Here is a 12,748-nt window from a genome sequence, read left to right as displayed (position 1 = left end):
CCCTCATTTCTCGATTTGAATCGGTTCCAACTCGAACTGACTCAATACTTTTGACTGGATCAGACTCAGTCCGGATTAGTCCAGGCAAGACCTGGATTCGGATCAGTTCAAGCATGTTAGACTCCGTATCAAGTTGAGTCAAGTTCAGGTCAGGCCTATTTGAAAACCGGATTGAGTCGGGTCAGCCCTAACTTGGTCCAACTCGACTTAATGCCCAAATCTAATCCCCTCCTCAATACACGATGACGTGCCAACCTAAATCCGATCACACATGGAGCCCATCTTGATGTTTGTGACAAATCAACTATTGATTTCAGCCTCATTTTTGGGTCCATGGCATAAAATGAGATGGAGAAATAGATGGACAGGGTGGATTTGTTATAAACATTCCATGCCCCCAAATGTTTCAATGGTGGGCATTCAATCCCCGTTATTTCATGTTTGTTATCCCACCTGAGCTTTGGATCAGCCTTATTTTTGGGCCCATTCCTAAAAAAATGAGATGAAAAATCTAGTGGACAGAATGGATTTATCGCAAACATCATGGTGGGCCCTACCAAGTCTCTTGACTTGAATTTCCTCTTAACCGGCACATTGATTGACGATTGTCATGCGAACCTAACCTCGACCATACATGGATCCCACCTTGATGTTTGTTAGAAATCCACCCCGTCCATTTATTTTTCTAGCTCATTTTAAGGCATGGACAGAAAAATGAGCCACATCCATAGTTCAAAGTGGCCCCTAAATGGCCCCAATATGTTTCAGCGGTGGGTGTTCAATCCCACTGTTTCCTATCGTGTGGGCTATTTAAGCTTTGTATTTACGTCATTTTTGGCCATGCTCTAAAATGATCTGGAAGTACAAATGGACATGGTAGATTTGTCATAAACAATCTGTGACCCCACAAATGTTTCAATAGTAGGCGTCCAATCCTCACCTTTTCTGTTCATTTGGCCCACCTGAGCTCTGAATCAGCCCCATTTTTGCGTGCATGAACTAAATTAATATGGAAAAGCTAATGGATGGATTGGAATTGTCGCAAACATAATGGTGGGCCCCACCTTATTACCTCAGCATACGTAGGATTAGCAATGACTTGCGAAGTGCTTATTTATTTATTTATTTATTATTATTATTATTATTATTATTATTATTTTATAATGGGGATTCGTGGAAAGCATGTAACCGTAACACATGTTTCATATTGTGGGTAGTATCTATATAAACCAGTAGAAATGCGATGAATCTCACAGAACAAGATTCATTAATCATAGCATAACTAAGATGGCTCTTAATCTCTTCTTCCCATGCTCAGCTTGCTCACTCGCACCCTTGCACTCAGGTCTTGGGCCACTAAGATATCCAAATGCTGCCAAAGCCAGTAGAAGCTTAGCATGCCGGGTGAGTACTACTCAAGTCATGGAGCCATTGACTGCTCGACGTTCGGGTAATTACCTTCCAAGCATTTGGGATGATGATTTCGTGCAGTCGTTAAGGAGTGATTATAAGGTGACTAAAATACATAAAAATGTTTGTTAGCATTTGATTTTTGTACACTTTATAGAGTTCACAGGTATTATGTGCAGGGTTACACATACTTGGAACAAGTAGAGAAGCTAAAGGAAGAAATGAGGCGTACTTTGCAAGAAGTTGGGATGTTGAATCAACTTGAGTTGGTTGATTGCATCCAACGCCTTGGAGTGGGGTATCATTTTGATAAGGAAATTAAGGAAATTCTAACAACGATGTCGACAGAGCAGAACAATGTAGGTCTGATGGAGGGGGATCTTTATGCTACAGCCTTATGCTTTAGGCTGCTTAGGCAACATGGATATGAAATCTCACAAGGTATATTGATAAAGGAAGACTTCAATTCCCCATGAGACACTTCCTAGTCTCCTACTTCTCCTCTACTTTCTTTCCTTCTACTTTGACTCTACTTCTTATTATCAAGTTTTATAAATAAATTCATTGAGCAAGAGGGTCGTGATTTTTGTGTGAACACTTTCATAAGATTGTGTGAGCAGTTATCTGATCTCTTGCTATTCTCTAAATTTCCTTATATACATGGGTATCATGCGATTTCATTTGTCAAACCATCAATGGTAAATTTTAATACATGAAACCATAACAGTAAATCGATATTTATCATGATAACAGTTTCTTTTTAATTTTCAGGTGTTTTTAATAGGTTCATGGATGATTCAAGTAGATTCAAGGTAAGCCTTTGCAATGATGTGAAAGGGATGCTGAGCTTGTATGAAGCTTCGTTCCTTGCTTTAGAAGGTGAAACCATCCTGGATGAGGCCAAGGCTTTCACGTATGGACATCTCAAGGATATCAAAGGGATCACAGATTCAAACCTTAAAAGTCTAGTAGAGCATGCATTGGAGCTTCCCTTGCATTGGAGGATGCTAAGGTTAGAGGCTAGGTGGTACATTAACATATATGAGAGAATGGAGAATATGAATCCTCTTCTACTTGAACTGGCTAAGCTGGATTTCAACATGGTGCAAGCTTTATATCAAGGACAAGTAAGAAAGATGTCCAGGTAATGGCTGGAAATATATTAATTCTCATAATTACTAGCCAAAAGTTTTACTGCCAGATGGTCATCCGAGATTGGGATTAGTAGCCCATCACTTTTAGGTGAATATTATAATTTCATCTTAGATATTTGATGAAAATTCTTAAACTAACTATATTTTAATAGAAAAGTGGGAGCACGTCACTTTAATTTTTGTTGATTTGAAAAAGAATGTACAATAATCATTTGGATGGGCCCCACAAAAAAAAACATTGGCCGTCCTATTGTATAATTCCAGCAAATTACATCAAGTAAAAGAACAAAACAACCTCTCACTTCATCTGAGCAACTACGGCCGCCAACACAAGGCAGCAGCCCAACACATGCCAGCAATAACCATAGAAATCACATGAGAAGCAGCCAGCCCCTCAAACACATGACACCAACGTCACACGCAACCTCTCAAGTGTTAACAACCCATTCACATATTTGCCGCAACTACCTCGCAATGGTTGGTAAGATGCCTGTAACTGTTTAAAATTTAAGTTTAATTTAGATTGATTTTCATATTCATATATATATATATATAATTCCTTTTATCGTACCAGAGCCATTGACGGATATTTATTTTTTTTCAAATCCTAACTGTTGGATCGTTTCAATCCTTCAATCTGACATCAAGAACCAACACCAACAACCAAGAACATAATCAGCAGACGTTTGCCGCCAACACATCCTTAAAAATAAAAATATAAAAAAAGCCATAACCACCTCGATTTTCGGGCCATTAAAACCCATAATAATTAGATTAAATAATTTAATATTTTAATTATTTAAAAAAAAATTGTAGCCTAATTGGTAGAGTACTCTTGATGGAAGGAAAGGTCGAAGGATTGATTCTTGTTGTTATTATTATTTAAATTTTGCAAAAAATTATAAAACTGCAGAAAATTCTTGTACGTAGAAAATCCTAAAGCCAAAAGAGAGAGAAAAAGGGAAGGCTTCTTCTTAAAATTTATGTAGCTCGATTGTTTTGATCTATGGAGAGGTCTAAAGAAAAAAGGAAGAAGGCTTTGTGCAAGAGCTAGTGTCGCAGAGATCGGTCTCGGAAATCTAGTCGTGTCACTCCAAATCAACCTAAATCGAAGATTTCTTAAGACCAAACCATATCATGACCTTAATTCTAGAAGTGTTATGACTATTGGATTGCCCATAGCGATCCATGCATGATGTTAATGATAATGGACTCTATTTCAAAAAGGTTATAGAAGATAATTTTAGATTCTTGATAATACGGATCTGAGTGATCCATTGTTTCTTCACATTTTGTTAATGGGAAAATCAGTGGATGATTTGGATCTAACCCTTAAATTGATAGAACCCATAAAAATCAAGAGAAAGGAAAAATCCTAAAGTTTTTGAAAAACCGAATTGTGTAACAGAACGCAGCCGACTTTGGTCGGTTGATCGATCGAAGTTAGCTTTCAATCGATTGAACATGTTGATTTTTTTTTTCCAATGACTAGGTATAGAAATTCATAATATGAGCCAATTGATCGAAGTCCAGGTTCATTTGATCGAGGGTTTCGTTGAGTGATGTCGATCGATCATGGGTACTAATAAAAAATAGTAAAAACTCCCCAAGGAGTTAATTGAATTAAAATTGACCTTTATTGATTAATCGATGGGTAGGTTCAGTCAATCGAAGGTGACAAAAAGTGTCCAAGGACTTAAGAGGTTAAATCTTTTTTTTTTTTTTTTTTTTTGATTTGTGGTCAATTGATTGGAGGATCGATTGAGGGCCTTCGAGCTAGCTTGATCAATCGATTATATTGATTGACAATCCCTTATTTGGTGGAAGATGAACTCGTAGCATTGGATGATTGACTGATAAGAGATTTAGTTTCCATTAATATAGCCACTAATGTATTGATTTGGTTTGAAATTATTTATGAACATGATATTGTTGAACGATGTTTGATTTTATAGATGAAAAACATCAGAAATGGGTGGGCATATTTGAATTTTAGATTTAATTATGTAATTATAAATGTGACGGATTTAGTAATGGAAGAGTATGCAATTATGTGAATATATGAATGTTAAATCAGTGTGAACTTAGAATACGATAAATTATTTCTCCAAACAAATGTATGAAAAGTGGAATTATGTACACTTGATGTATGATTCATGGACTATAACTGATGTTGAGAGGGTCACAAACACTTTCATGTCCAAGATGGACAGAGAAGGCCCGATTGGAGGCGAAGGTGATCCAGACCGTTAGAACCTTATAATAGGCATATCTCACAAACCAGAATGAGTTACTCAAAGTACCATATAAGATTTTAGGGTAGGAGAAGCTACTTTAGCCAGCCCTTGCCGAATTTGCGAGAATTCATCAGATTAACGGTTGAGAATTCATTTTATTTCTGTTTTTACTATTTATAGTAAGTTTTAGCTTGATTATAACTCTTCATCCTTTGAGCTTTAGGAGTTGTATCCAACATGAAAAGTGTTTAGAAAAATTAGGAGAATAACGTGGTTAAGCCACATAGGACACTTACTATAAATAGTAAATTTACTATTTATAATTACGAATTATAGGGAGTTTTAGTTGTAGTTTAATTTCGAAACTTCTTCCAAGGCTTGGTGTCCCTATTTAAAGGGTTGTTGAGTTGTTTATTTCAATCATCAATCACTTTATGAATTTTCATGAATATTATTTCTATGTTCTTACTTTTTCCTCATGGATTTGAGAAGTCTCTGTGAGGAGTCTAGAGAAGCTTTGTGGATTCAAAGTAGTTATCCTCGAGGAAGATGGTGATCGACCTTGACACTTCCTTCCCTGCCTCAATTGGTATAAGAGTGAAGATTCCCCTCATGCCGATGACAAACAGCGAAGGTATGGACCAAAATCCTATGGACGGTGATTCAGGGATTCATTATCTTTCAGGAAAAATAGAAGCTTTCCACTAAGAGAGTTAGTTGACCATGCAAGGGCTGCGGGAAACCCTCAACCGTCTTGTGGATGCACTGATTCCGCCCTGAGCCCATGGCGATACTCAACCGCCTGTAATTGCTGTACGACACAACCCCGTTTTCCATAGAGCACTACTAGTGATGAATCGTAGGGCTACACCAGATGATTCGAGCTCTAGTGACAAGGCCCACTTGAGCCTTTGATCTACCTCTTTTTTAGGTTTATGCCCTAAAATGAGCTGTAAAAATGGATGGACGGATTAGATAAAATAAACACATTATGACAGGCCCTATGAAGCCCCTTTAGTGGACTGTCAAACTCTATGTATGACTCTAGTTTCTAAAATCAGCTACCTCTTTTTAGCTACAGATTAAAGCCCTATGAAGCCTTTACTTTGTTTTTTAGTAGTGATGCTTTGCCCAATGACCAATTCATGGAGGCGATTGTTTAGATCGTGTTAAAAGAGATTATTGAGGTAAGGCTGAACTTCATAGTTTTAATGGCTTATTACATATAGAAGATTTCCTAGACTGGCTAGACGAAGTAGAATGGTATTTTGATTACATGGACGTGCCGGAACATAAAAAGGTGAAATTAATAGCATTCAAATTAAAATCCGGTGCTTCTACATGGTGGGAGCAATTACAACTCTCACGTGCCTAACAGAACAAGGCGCTAATCTCATCATTGTCATAGATGAGATGCCTTCTTCTATCACAATTCCTCCCTAGTGATTATAAGCAGGTATTGTTCCAGCAATATCAAAATTGTCGACTGGGGAATCGAATCATCACATATTATACTGAAGAATTTCAGTAGTTGGCAATGCAGAATGACCTATTAGAAACCAAATCGCAGAAGGTAGCACGATTCATAAGTAGATTACAATCGATGATTCATGCCTGAGTTCAGATGCACCCATTTGAGACCATAGATGAAGCTGTTTAGTTGGCAGGTAGGGCAGAAATATGGCTTGCAAGACTCCGTATTCAGCCTTACCCTTCAACTCAACCCCCCTTGACGAGTCCCACGTAGGATTCAGTACTGACATGAGGAAAAGAAAGAGTAGGATGACATCATCAACCTTCTGCAACTAGTGGGAGTGGCCCATATAGGCCTTAACATGTAACACTAACAATAGCGAGCACGAGTAGAATTCTAAATCCTTACGGTCGACCAAGGCCGAACAATTGTTATCGTTGTGACCAACCGGGTCACTTATCAAACACTTGCCCTTAATGCCCCACAACCCACTTGACCATAGAGCTGGGCATGAACTGACTCGACTCACCTAACTCGACTTGTCCGACTCGACCTGAACTGAATGGGTGAGTCAGTCTGAACTGAGTAGGCTTCACCCAATCCGAACTCGAATCGAGTCAAGTTCGAGTTACCAAGTAACTCGACTCGACTCGACCCTAAACTCAATCCGGTTAGACTCGACTCGATCTAAAACTGACTCAACTCAGATTCAGTTATATATATATATATATATATCCTAATTTTTAAGTATCTCTAACCTGATACACCGCACCCGACCCGATCCCAAACACTCTCTTCCTCCCTCATCCTCCTCATCTTCCAAGCCCGACAGCTGCCCGACAACCACCCACCACCATCACCATCTCACCACCGTCCTCCACTCCATCCCTCCATCATCTCTCAATCCAAATCGGTGCCAACTCGATCCAAGTCATACTTTTTACCGGGTCGGACTCAGTTCGGATTATTTAAGGCCAGAACCTAATTCAGATTGGTTTAGGCATGCTAGACTCGGTACCGATCAAGTTTAGGTCAGGCCTAAACTAGATTGAGTTAGGTTAACCCTAACTCAGTCCAACTCGACTCGACAGTTAGCTCTACTTGACCATTAATAAAGGGGGCACTGAAGGAGATGCCGTAGAAGAAGACCTTAGTTTTGATTAAGATAAAAAAACCACTGAGGAATAGAAAAAGACCTTGGTTTTGATTAAGATAAACAAACCACTGAGGAATGAAATGGTGGTAAAGAATGGACGACCGAGGATCGTGACGAATCTTTGGTTATGAAGCGATTACTGTAAACTCTATAGAAGGAGTTACATCTACACCAATACAATATATTCTGTACACGGTGCACCATCAACGGCAAGGTCGGTGATGTGGTCATAGACAGTGGTGGTAGTGAGAACATCGTCTCGAAAATGATGGTGGACAAGTTACAGCTACCTACGATAAAACATCATTCCCCTTACTTAATTGGCTGGATTAAAATGGTGAACGAGACTAAGGTAACTGAACAAGGCATTGTATTGTTTTCAATTGGTAAAACTTATAAGGATCAGATATGTTGTGACATGGTCAACATGGAAGCATGCCATATGTTACTAGGTCGACCATGGCAATCAGACTGTGATGCAACCCACCGAGGAAGAGACAATTTTTACGTCTTCGTTAAAGACAGTCAAAAGATAGTCCTTGCACTTATGGCACCAGAGAAATACCTTGAAGCTTCTAAAGCGGAGTTGAGCTCTCTCTTGACCATTCAAGATTTCGTGGAGGAATCCAAGTAAACCGATGAGGTGTATGTCATGGTGGTAAAGGGTGAGCAATTAAAGCCCTTAGACATTCCTGCAAGTTTAAGGCCATTCCTGAACAAATTTAAAGAAGTCTGGCCTGAAGATTTACTTGATGGATTGTCCCCCATGAGAGACATCCAACATCACATAGGCCTAATTATCCTTTGGACTAGCTTTTCTAACCGCCCCCACTGTCGGATGAGTAAGAAAGAATGTCAAATCTTGCAAGCACAAGTGAAGGAATTGATCCATACTAGTCAAGTCAAGGAGAGCAAGAGTCAAGTCAATGAGAGTATGGGTACATGTATTCTTTCAGCTCAATAGCCTAATGTAAAGTATAAGGAAGAGGCTGATAAACATTGGCGCGAGAAATTATTTGAGTACTATGAGCAAAGTCCATTGAATAACTCAAGGATGAGTTTTTTTCAAGTGAAGGGGTCTGATGTGGGACGTGTCACCGATACACTCCTAGCATGGTTGGACCAAAAGAAGGTGAACCGTAAATTGGCCATAACATTTTATCCAGGTAATGTTACGAGGCGCACCTAATCGAGTATCATGAACTGAAGTAGGATGAGAACTCGAGGATGAGTTCTTTTGAAATGGAGGGGACCGATGTAGAGCAGGTTGCAGACACTTTCATGTCCAAGATGAACCAGAGAAGGCTTGATTAGAGGCGGTGGTGATCCAGACCATTAGAACCTTACAATAGGCGTATCTCACAAATCGGAATGAGTTACTCAACGTACCATATATGATTTTGGGGTAGGAGAAGCTACTTTAGTCAACTAACCTAGTACTTCCAGGTTACCCATTTGAAATTTATGAGATTCCATCAGATCGATGGTTGAAAATTCATTTTATTTTTGTTTTTAATATTTATAGTAAGTTTTTGTTTGATTGTAACTCTTCATCCTTTGAGCTTTAGGAGTTGTGTCCAACATGAAAGTGTTTTAAAAAAGTAGGAGAATAACGTGGCTAAGCCACATAGGAAACTTACTATAAATAGTAAATTTACTATTTATAGTAAATTATGAATTTTAGGGAGTTTTAGTTGTAGTTTAATTTTGAAACTTCTTCCAAGGCTTGGTATCCCTATTTAAAGGGTTGTAGCCTTGTTTATTTTAATCATCAATCAATTTACGAATTTTCATGAATATTATTTCTATATTCTTGCTTTTTCCTCGTGGATTCGAGAAGTCTCCATGAGGAGTCTAGATAAGCTTGGTGGATTGGAAGTAGTTATCCTTGAGGAAGATGGTGATCAACCTCAAACATCCTTCTCTGCATCAATAACTCGGGTCTAAGGGTATACACTTTATATCTAAATTGTGGGGCATGACACTCCCACTTACGGTAAGCTGACATATGGCTTCATTTATATATGAGCATATATTGTAAAAAAAAGAAGAATGTATTTATATGAATATTTGATAGATCAAAGACTTACATTCTTCTTCTATTAAAATTTAGGTGGTGGAAGGATCTAGGGTTGGGACCGAAGTTGGGTTTTGCTAGAGACCGTTTGGTTGAGTGCTTCGTATGGACTATTGGATACATTTTTTATCCTCAGTTTGAACAATGCAGGGAAGTTCTTACAAAGGTTAATCAATTTATAACAACTATTGATGATGTTTATGATGTCTATGGTTCACTAGATGAACTGGAGCTATTTACAGAGGCCGTTGACAGGTAGGTAAAACAAAGGGAGCATTCTCTGTTTATTTGAGTGTCTTTGTGTAAACATGTGTAGGTGAAATCTGACCCGACTTTGAATGTTTTTTGTTGTTTAGGTGGGACATTAATGCCATAGAAGGGCTCCCAGAATACATGAAGATATGTTTTTTAGCCCTCTACAACTCTGTGAATGAAATTGCTTATGACGTACTAAAAGAACACGGTTGGGATGTCATTCCATACTTGCAGAAATCGGTATGGTTTATTTTTTCTATGGTTTTGTATAAATCATTAATATCTACTTTGTACTATTAATAAGTTTTCTAATAATATAGATAATTTTCGTTTAATGTAGTGGGCCGATTTATGTAAATCATACTTGGTGGAAGCAAAATGGTACTATAGTGGATATACACCGACCCTTGATGAATATCTCAACAATGCATGGGTTTCAATATCAGGGCCAGTCATTTTAGTTCATGTTTATGTCTCTACGAAACCAACGATAACAAAGGAGGAATTAGAGTGCATAGGGAGATATCCAAATATCCTGCGTTGGTCATCGATGATTCTTCGACTTAGTGATGATTTGGGAACTTCAACGGTATGGATGTTATGCTTTCTTTAGAACTTGTTTGTTTGTTTTTTTTTTCCCTTTTAATTTACCCTATAATTTATTGATTGTGGTAGAGTAATTCTTCTAGAACACTCAATGTAAAGTCCATGGCTTAATTTTTTTTCACTTATAGATGTTCCTATCCATCTAATGTAAATGGTCAACAAATATTATGCCATATGTAAACTGGATATTGTGGAATTGAAGAGGATCAAACTACGCATTGCATATGGTGATTAAATAATTGAATTGAAATCATACTTAATTGGGAAGAGCTAACGTGTGGTGGGCCCCCACCTCCTTGCTTGATCGACTTTTTCCCTTTTGTGTCCTCCTTTCTCTATTCATTTTCTGGGAGATTTGCCTAGAAAGGATTAGGACAAAATTCGATAACACCGTCTTCTCTTCAAATTTGGTTATTTCTTGGGTTCATCGCTGGATTGAGATGATCGGCCCATCTCTCCCCTTCAAAGCTCCCTCAAGCTCGCTCCTCATGCAGTTGTGAATTGCCACTCCTTCTTCCAAGATTCCTCCCCTTGTGTGGTTAAATGGCTAAGACCCATAAGAGGCTGGATCAAGATCAACATCGACGGGTCAGCCCTGGGTAACCCACGGCCATCGGGCAGAGGTGGCCTTGGTAGAGATTGGGAAGGAATGTTTATTTTTTTCCTTCTCGTCTAGTTATGACAATGGCTCCAGCTCTTGAGCTGAGTTGTGTGCCATCTGGGAGGGTCTAATGAGATGTGCTGAGTTGGGTTTTTCTAAAGTCGAGGTGGCGAGCGACTCCAAATCCACTATATAGATCCTATCAGCCAACTCTAATCCAACATGGTCCTTGCGTTATTGGTGCGCGAGGGTCAGGGCTTGGCGAGGCAGGTTAGACATTTCCTTTGCTCACACTCCAAGGGAGGCTAATGTGGTAGCCGACCACCTGGCTAGGAGAGGTAGTGCCTCTCAAGAAAATTCCACTTTTTTCGCCGAGACCGATCTCCCTGATATTGCTATAGGCCTTCTGTTTTTGGATAAAGTAGGATTAAGATACTTGAGAGGGATTTAGTTCATGCTCCCTATACGATAGGTGAGGCATCGTCCTTTTTGTGATGCCCATCGGAAGGCTCTGTAAATCTCCCCCTTTTTTGTGAAATAAAAACATTTTTTTCCTTAAAAAAAAAAAACTTAATTGGGAAGCCATGTTGAATGGCATTGCCAGCATCTTCCCTACCTTACATCCTAAGAGAAGCAACATGATGGGAGAGATAGCTTCAGATGTGTACAGGTTTGGAGACCAATCCTATTTAAGTTGTGTAGAATGGAGGAGTTCAAAAGCAATTGAAACTCTTCTTCATCCAAGGCTTCATACGTTTTAAAGCTTCCAAGTCCATAAAAATACTACGCATGTATCATAGCCCAAGCGAACTACCTCTTATATATTTTTGAGATTGATCACAATTCTAGTGTCATACCGATATGCTTGATCACAATATGTAACCCTTAGGTAGATCTAGACCATTGATTTATTAAGCCCACTTTATAGAACTCTTAAACCCTACACATTCATTTGCTTGAACATGCATGATCATGTCTTCTTCAACCATTTATGTCCTTATGTATATTTTTTTCTCAACACAGGATGAGCTAGAGAGAGGAGATGTGCCCAAATCTATCCAATGTTACATGCATGAAAATGGTGCTTCAGAGGTTGTTGCACGGGAACACATAAGAGTTCTGATTAGTGACATATGGAAAAAGATGAACAAGGACGTCAAACTTTCTCCATTGCCTCAGCCATTTAAGAGTGCTGCTGTGGATCTTGCACGGATGTCGCAATGTGTGTACCTACATGGAGATGGGTTTGGTGTTCCAGATCGAGAGAGCAAGGACCGTATCTTGTCACTTCTGGTAGAACCTATTCCATTAATGAAGAACTAATCCCTCTAAATTAATGTTGAATTGAGATTAGTAACTATTATATGTGTGTAAAAATATTCATTTCTACCAACTTGTATGTCTTTGGGTCCTTTCAATACTAAGATCGTGGGATTGAGTGCCCATGTGGGGTGGGTGAGTGTGTGGTTGTGGCATTAAAAAATAAATAAATAAATAAATAAAATTGTATTTGTGTTGGATTGCATATTGATTTGTAATGTTTCTGGTATTTGAACGTGGAATTTCATATATTAGTGATTTATAATGATGCTGGTGTTTAAACGTGGAATGTCACATATTAGTCTTATTATTGTAGGATATTGTAGCCTTTTTTCTTAGAAAAAAGAAAAATAACTTAGAAGGGAATTGGAGAATGCTGACTTTCGTTGTAGTACTTCTTCATTTATGAAAATGAAATCCATACACATATTTATAGCATTAAAAAAAAAAAAAAAAAA

At 38.5% G+C, this 12,748-nt stretch overlaps 1 protein-coding gene across 1 annotated transcript; it reads left to right on the top strand.

The window, feature by feature from the left end:
* Nucleotides 1-1,192: 1,192 nt before the first annotated feature.
* Nucleotides 1,193-12,451, top strand: LOC131221079 (alpha-terpineol synthase, chloroplastic-like). Its single transcript, XM_058216189.1, has 7 exons — nucleotides 1,193-1,512; nucleotides 1,590-1,851; nucleotides 2,182-2,554; nucleotides 9,545-9,763; nucleotides 9,865-10,003; nucleotides 10,104-10,352; nucleotides 11,994-12,451. Exons 1-7 carry the CDS (start codon nucleotides 1,288-1,290, stop codon nucleotides 12,291-12,293), a joined length of 1,767 nt encoding a protein of 588 aa, XP_058072172.1. The 5' UTR covers nucleotides 1,193-1,287; the 3' UTR covers nucleotides 12,294-12,451.
* Nucleotides 12,452-12,748: the final 297 nt, after the last annotated feature.

Source organism: Magnolia sinica, chromosome 12 (genome assembly GCF_029962835.1).
Source record: "Magnolia sinica isolate HGM2019 chromosome 12, MsV1, whole genome shotgun sequence".
In the NCBI taxonomy this organism is placed as follows: Eukaryota; Viridiplantae; Streptophyta; class Magnoliopsida; order Magnoliales; family Magnoliaceae; genus Magnolia; species Magnolia sinica.
The sequence above is the reverse complement of the archived record's forward strand: the minus strand, read 5'-3'. Positions and strand labels throughout refer to the sequence as shown.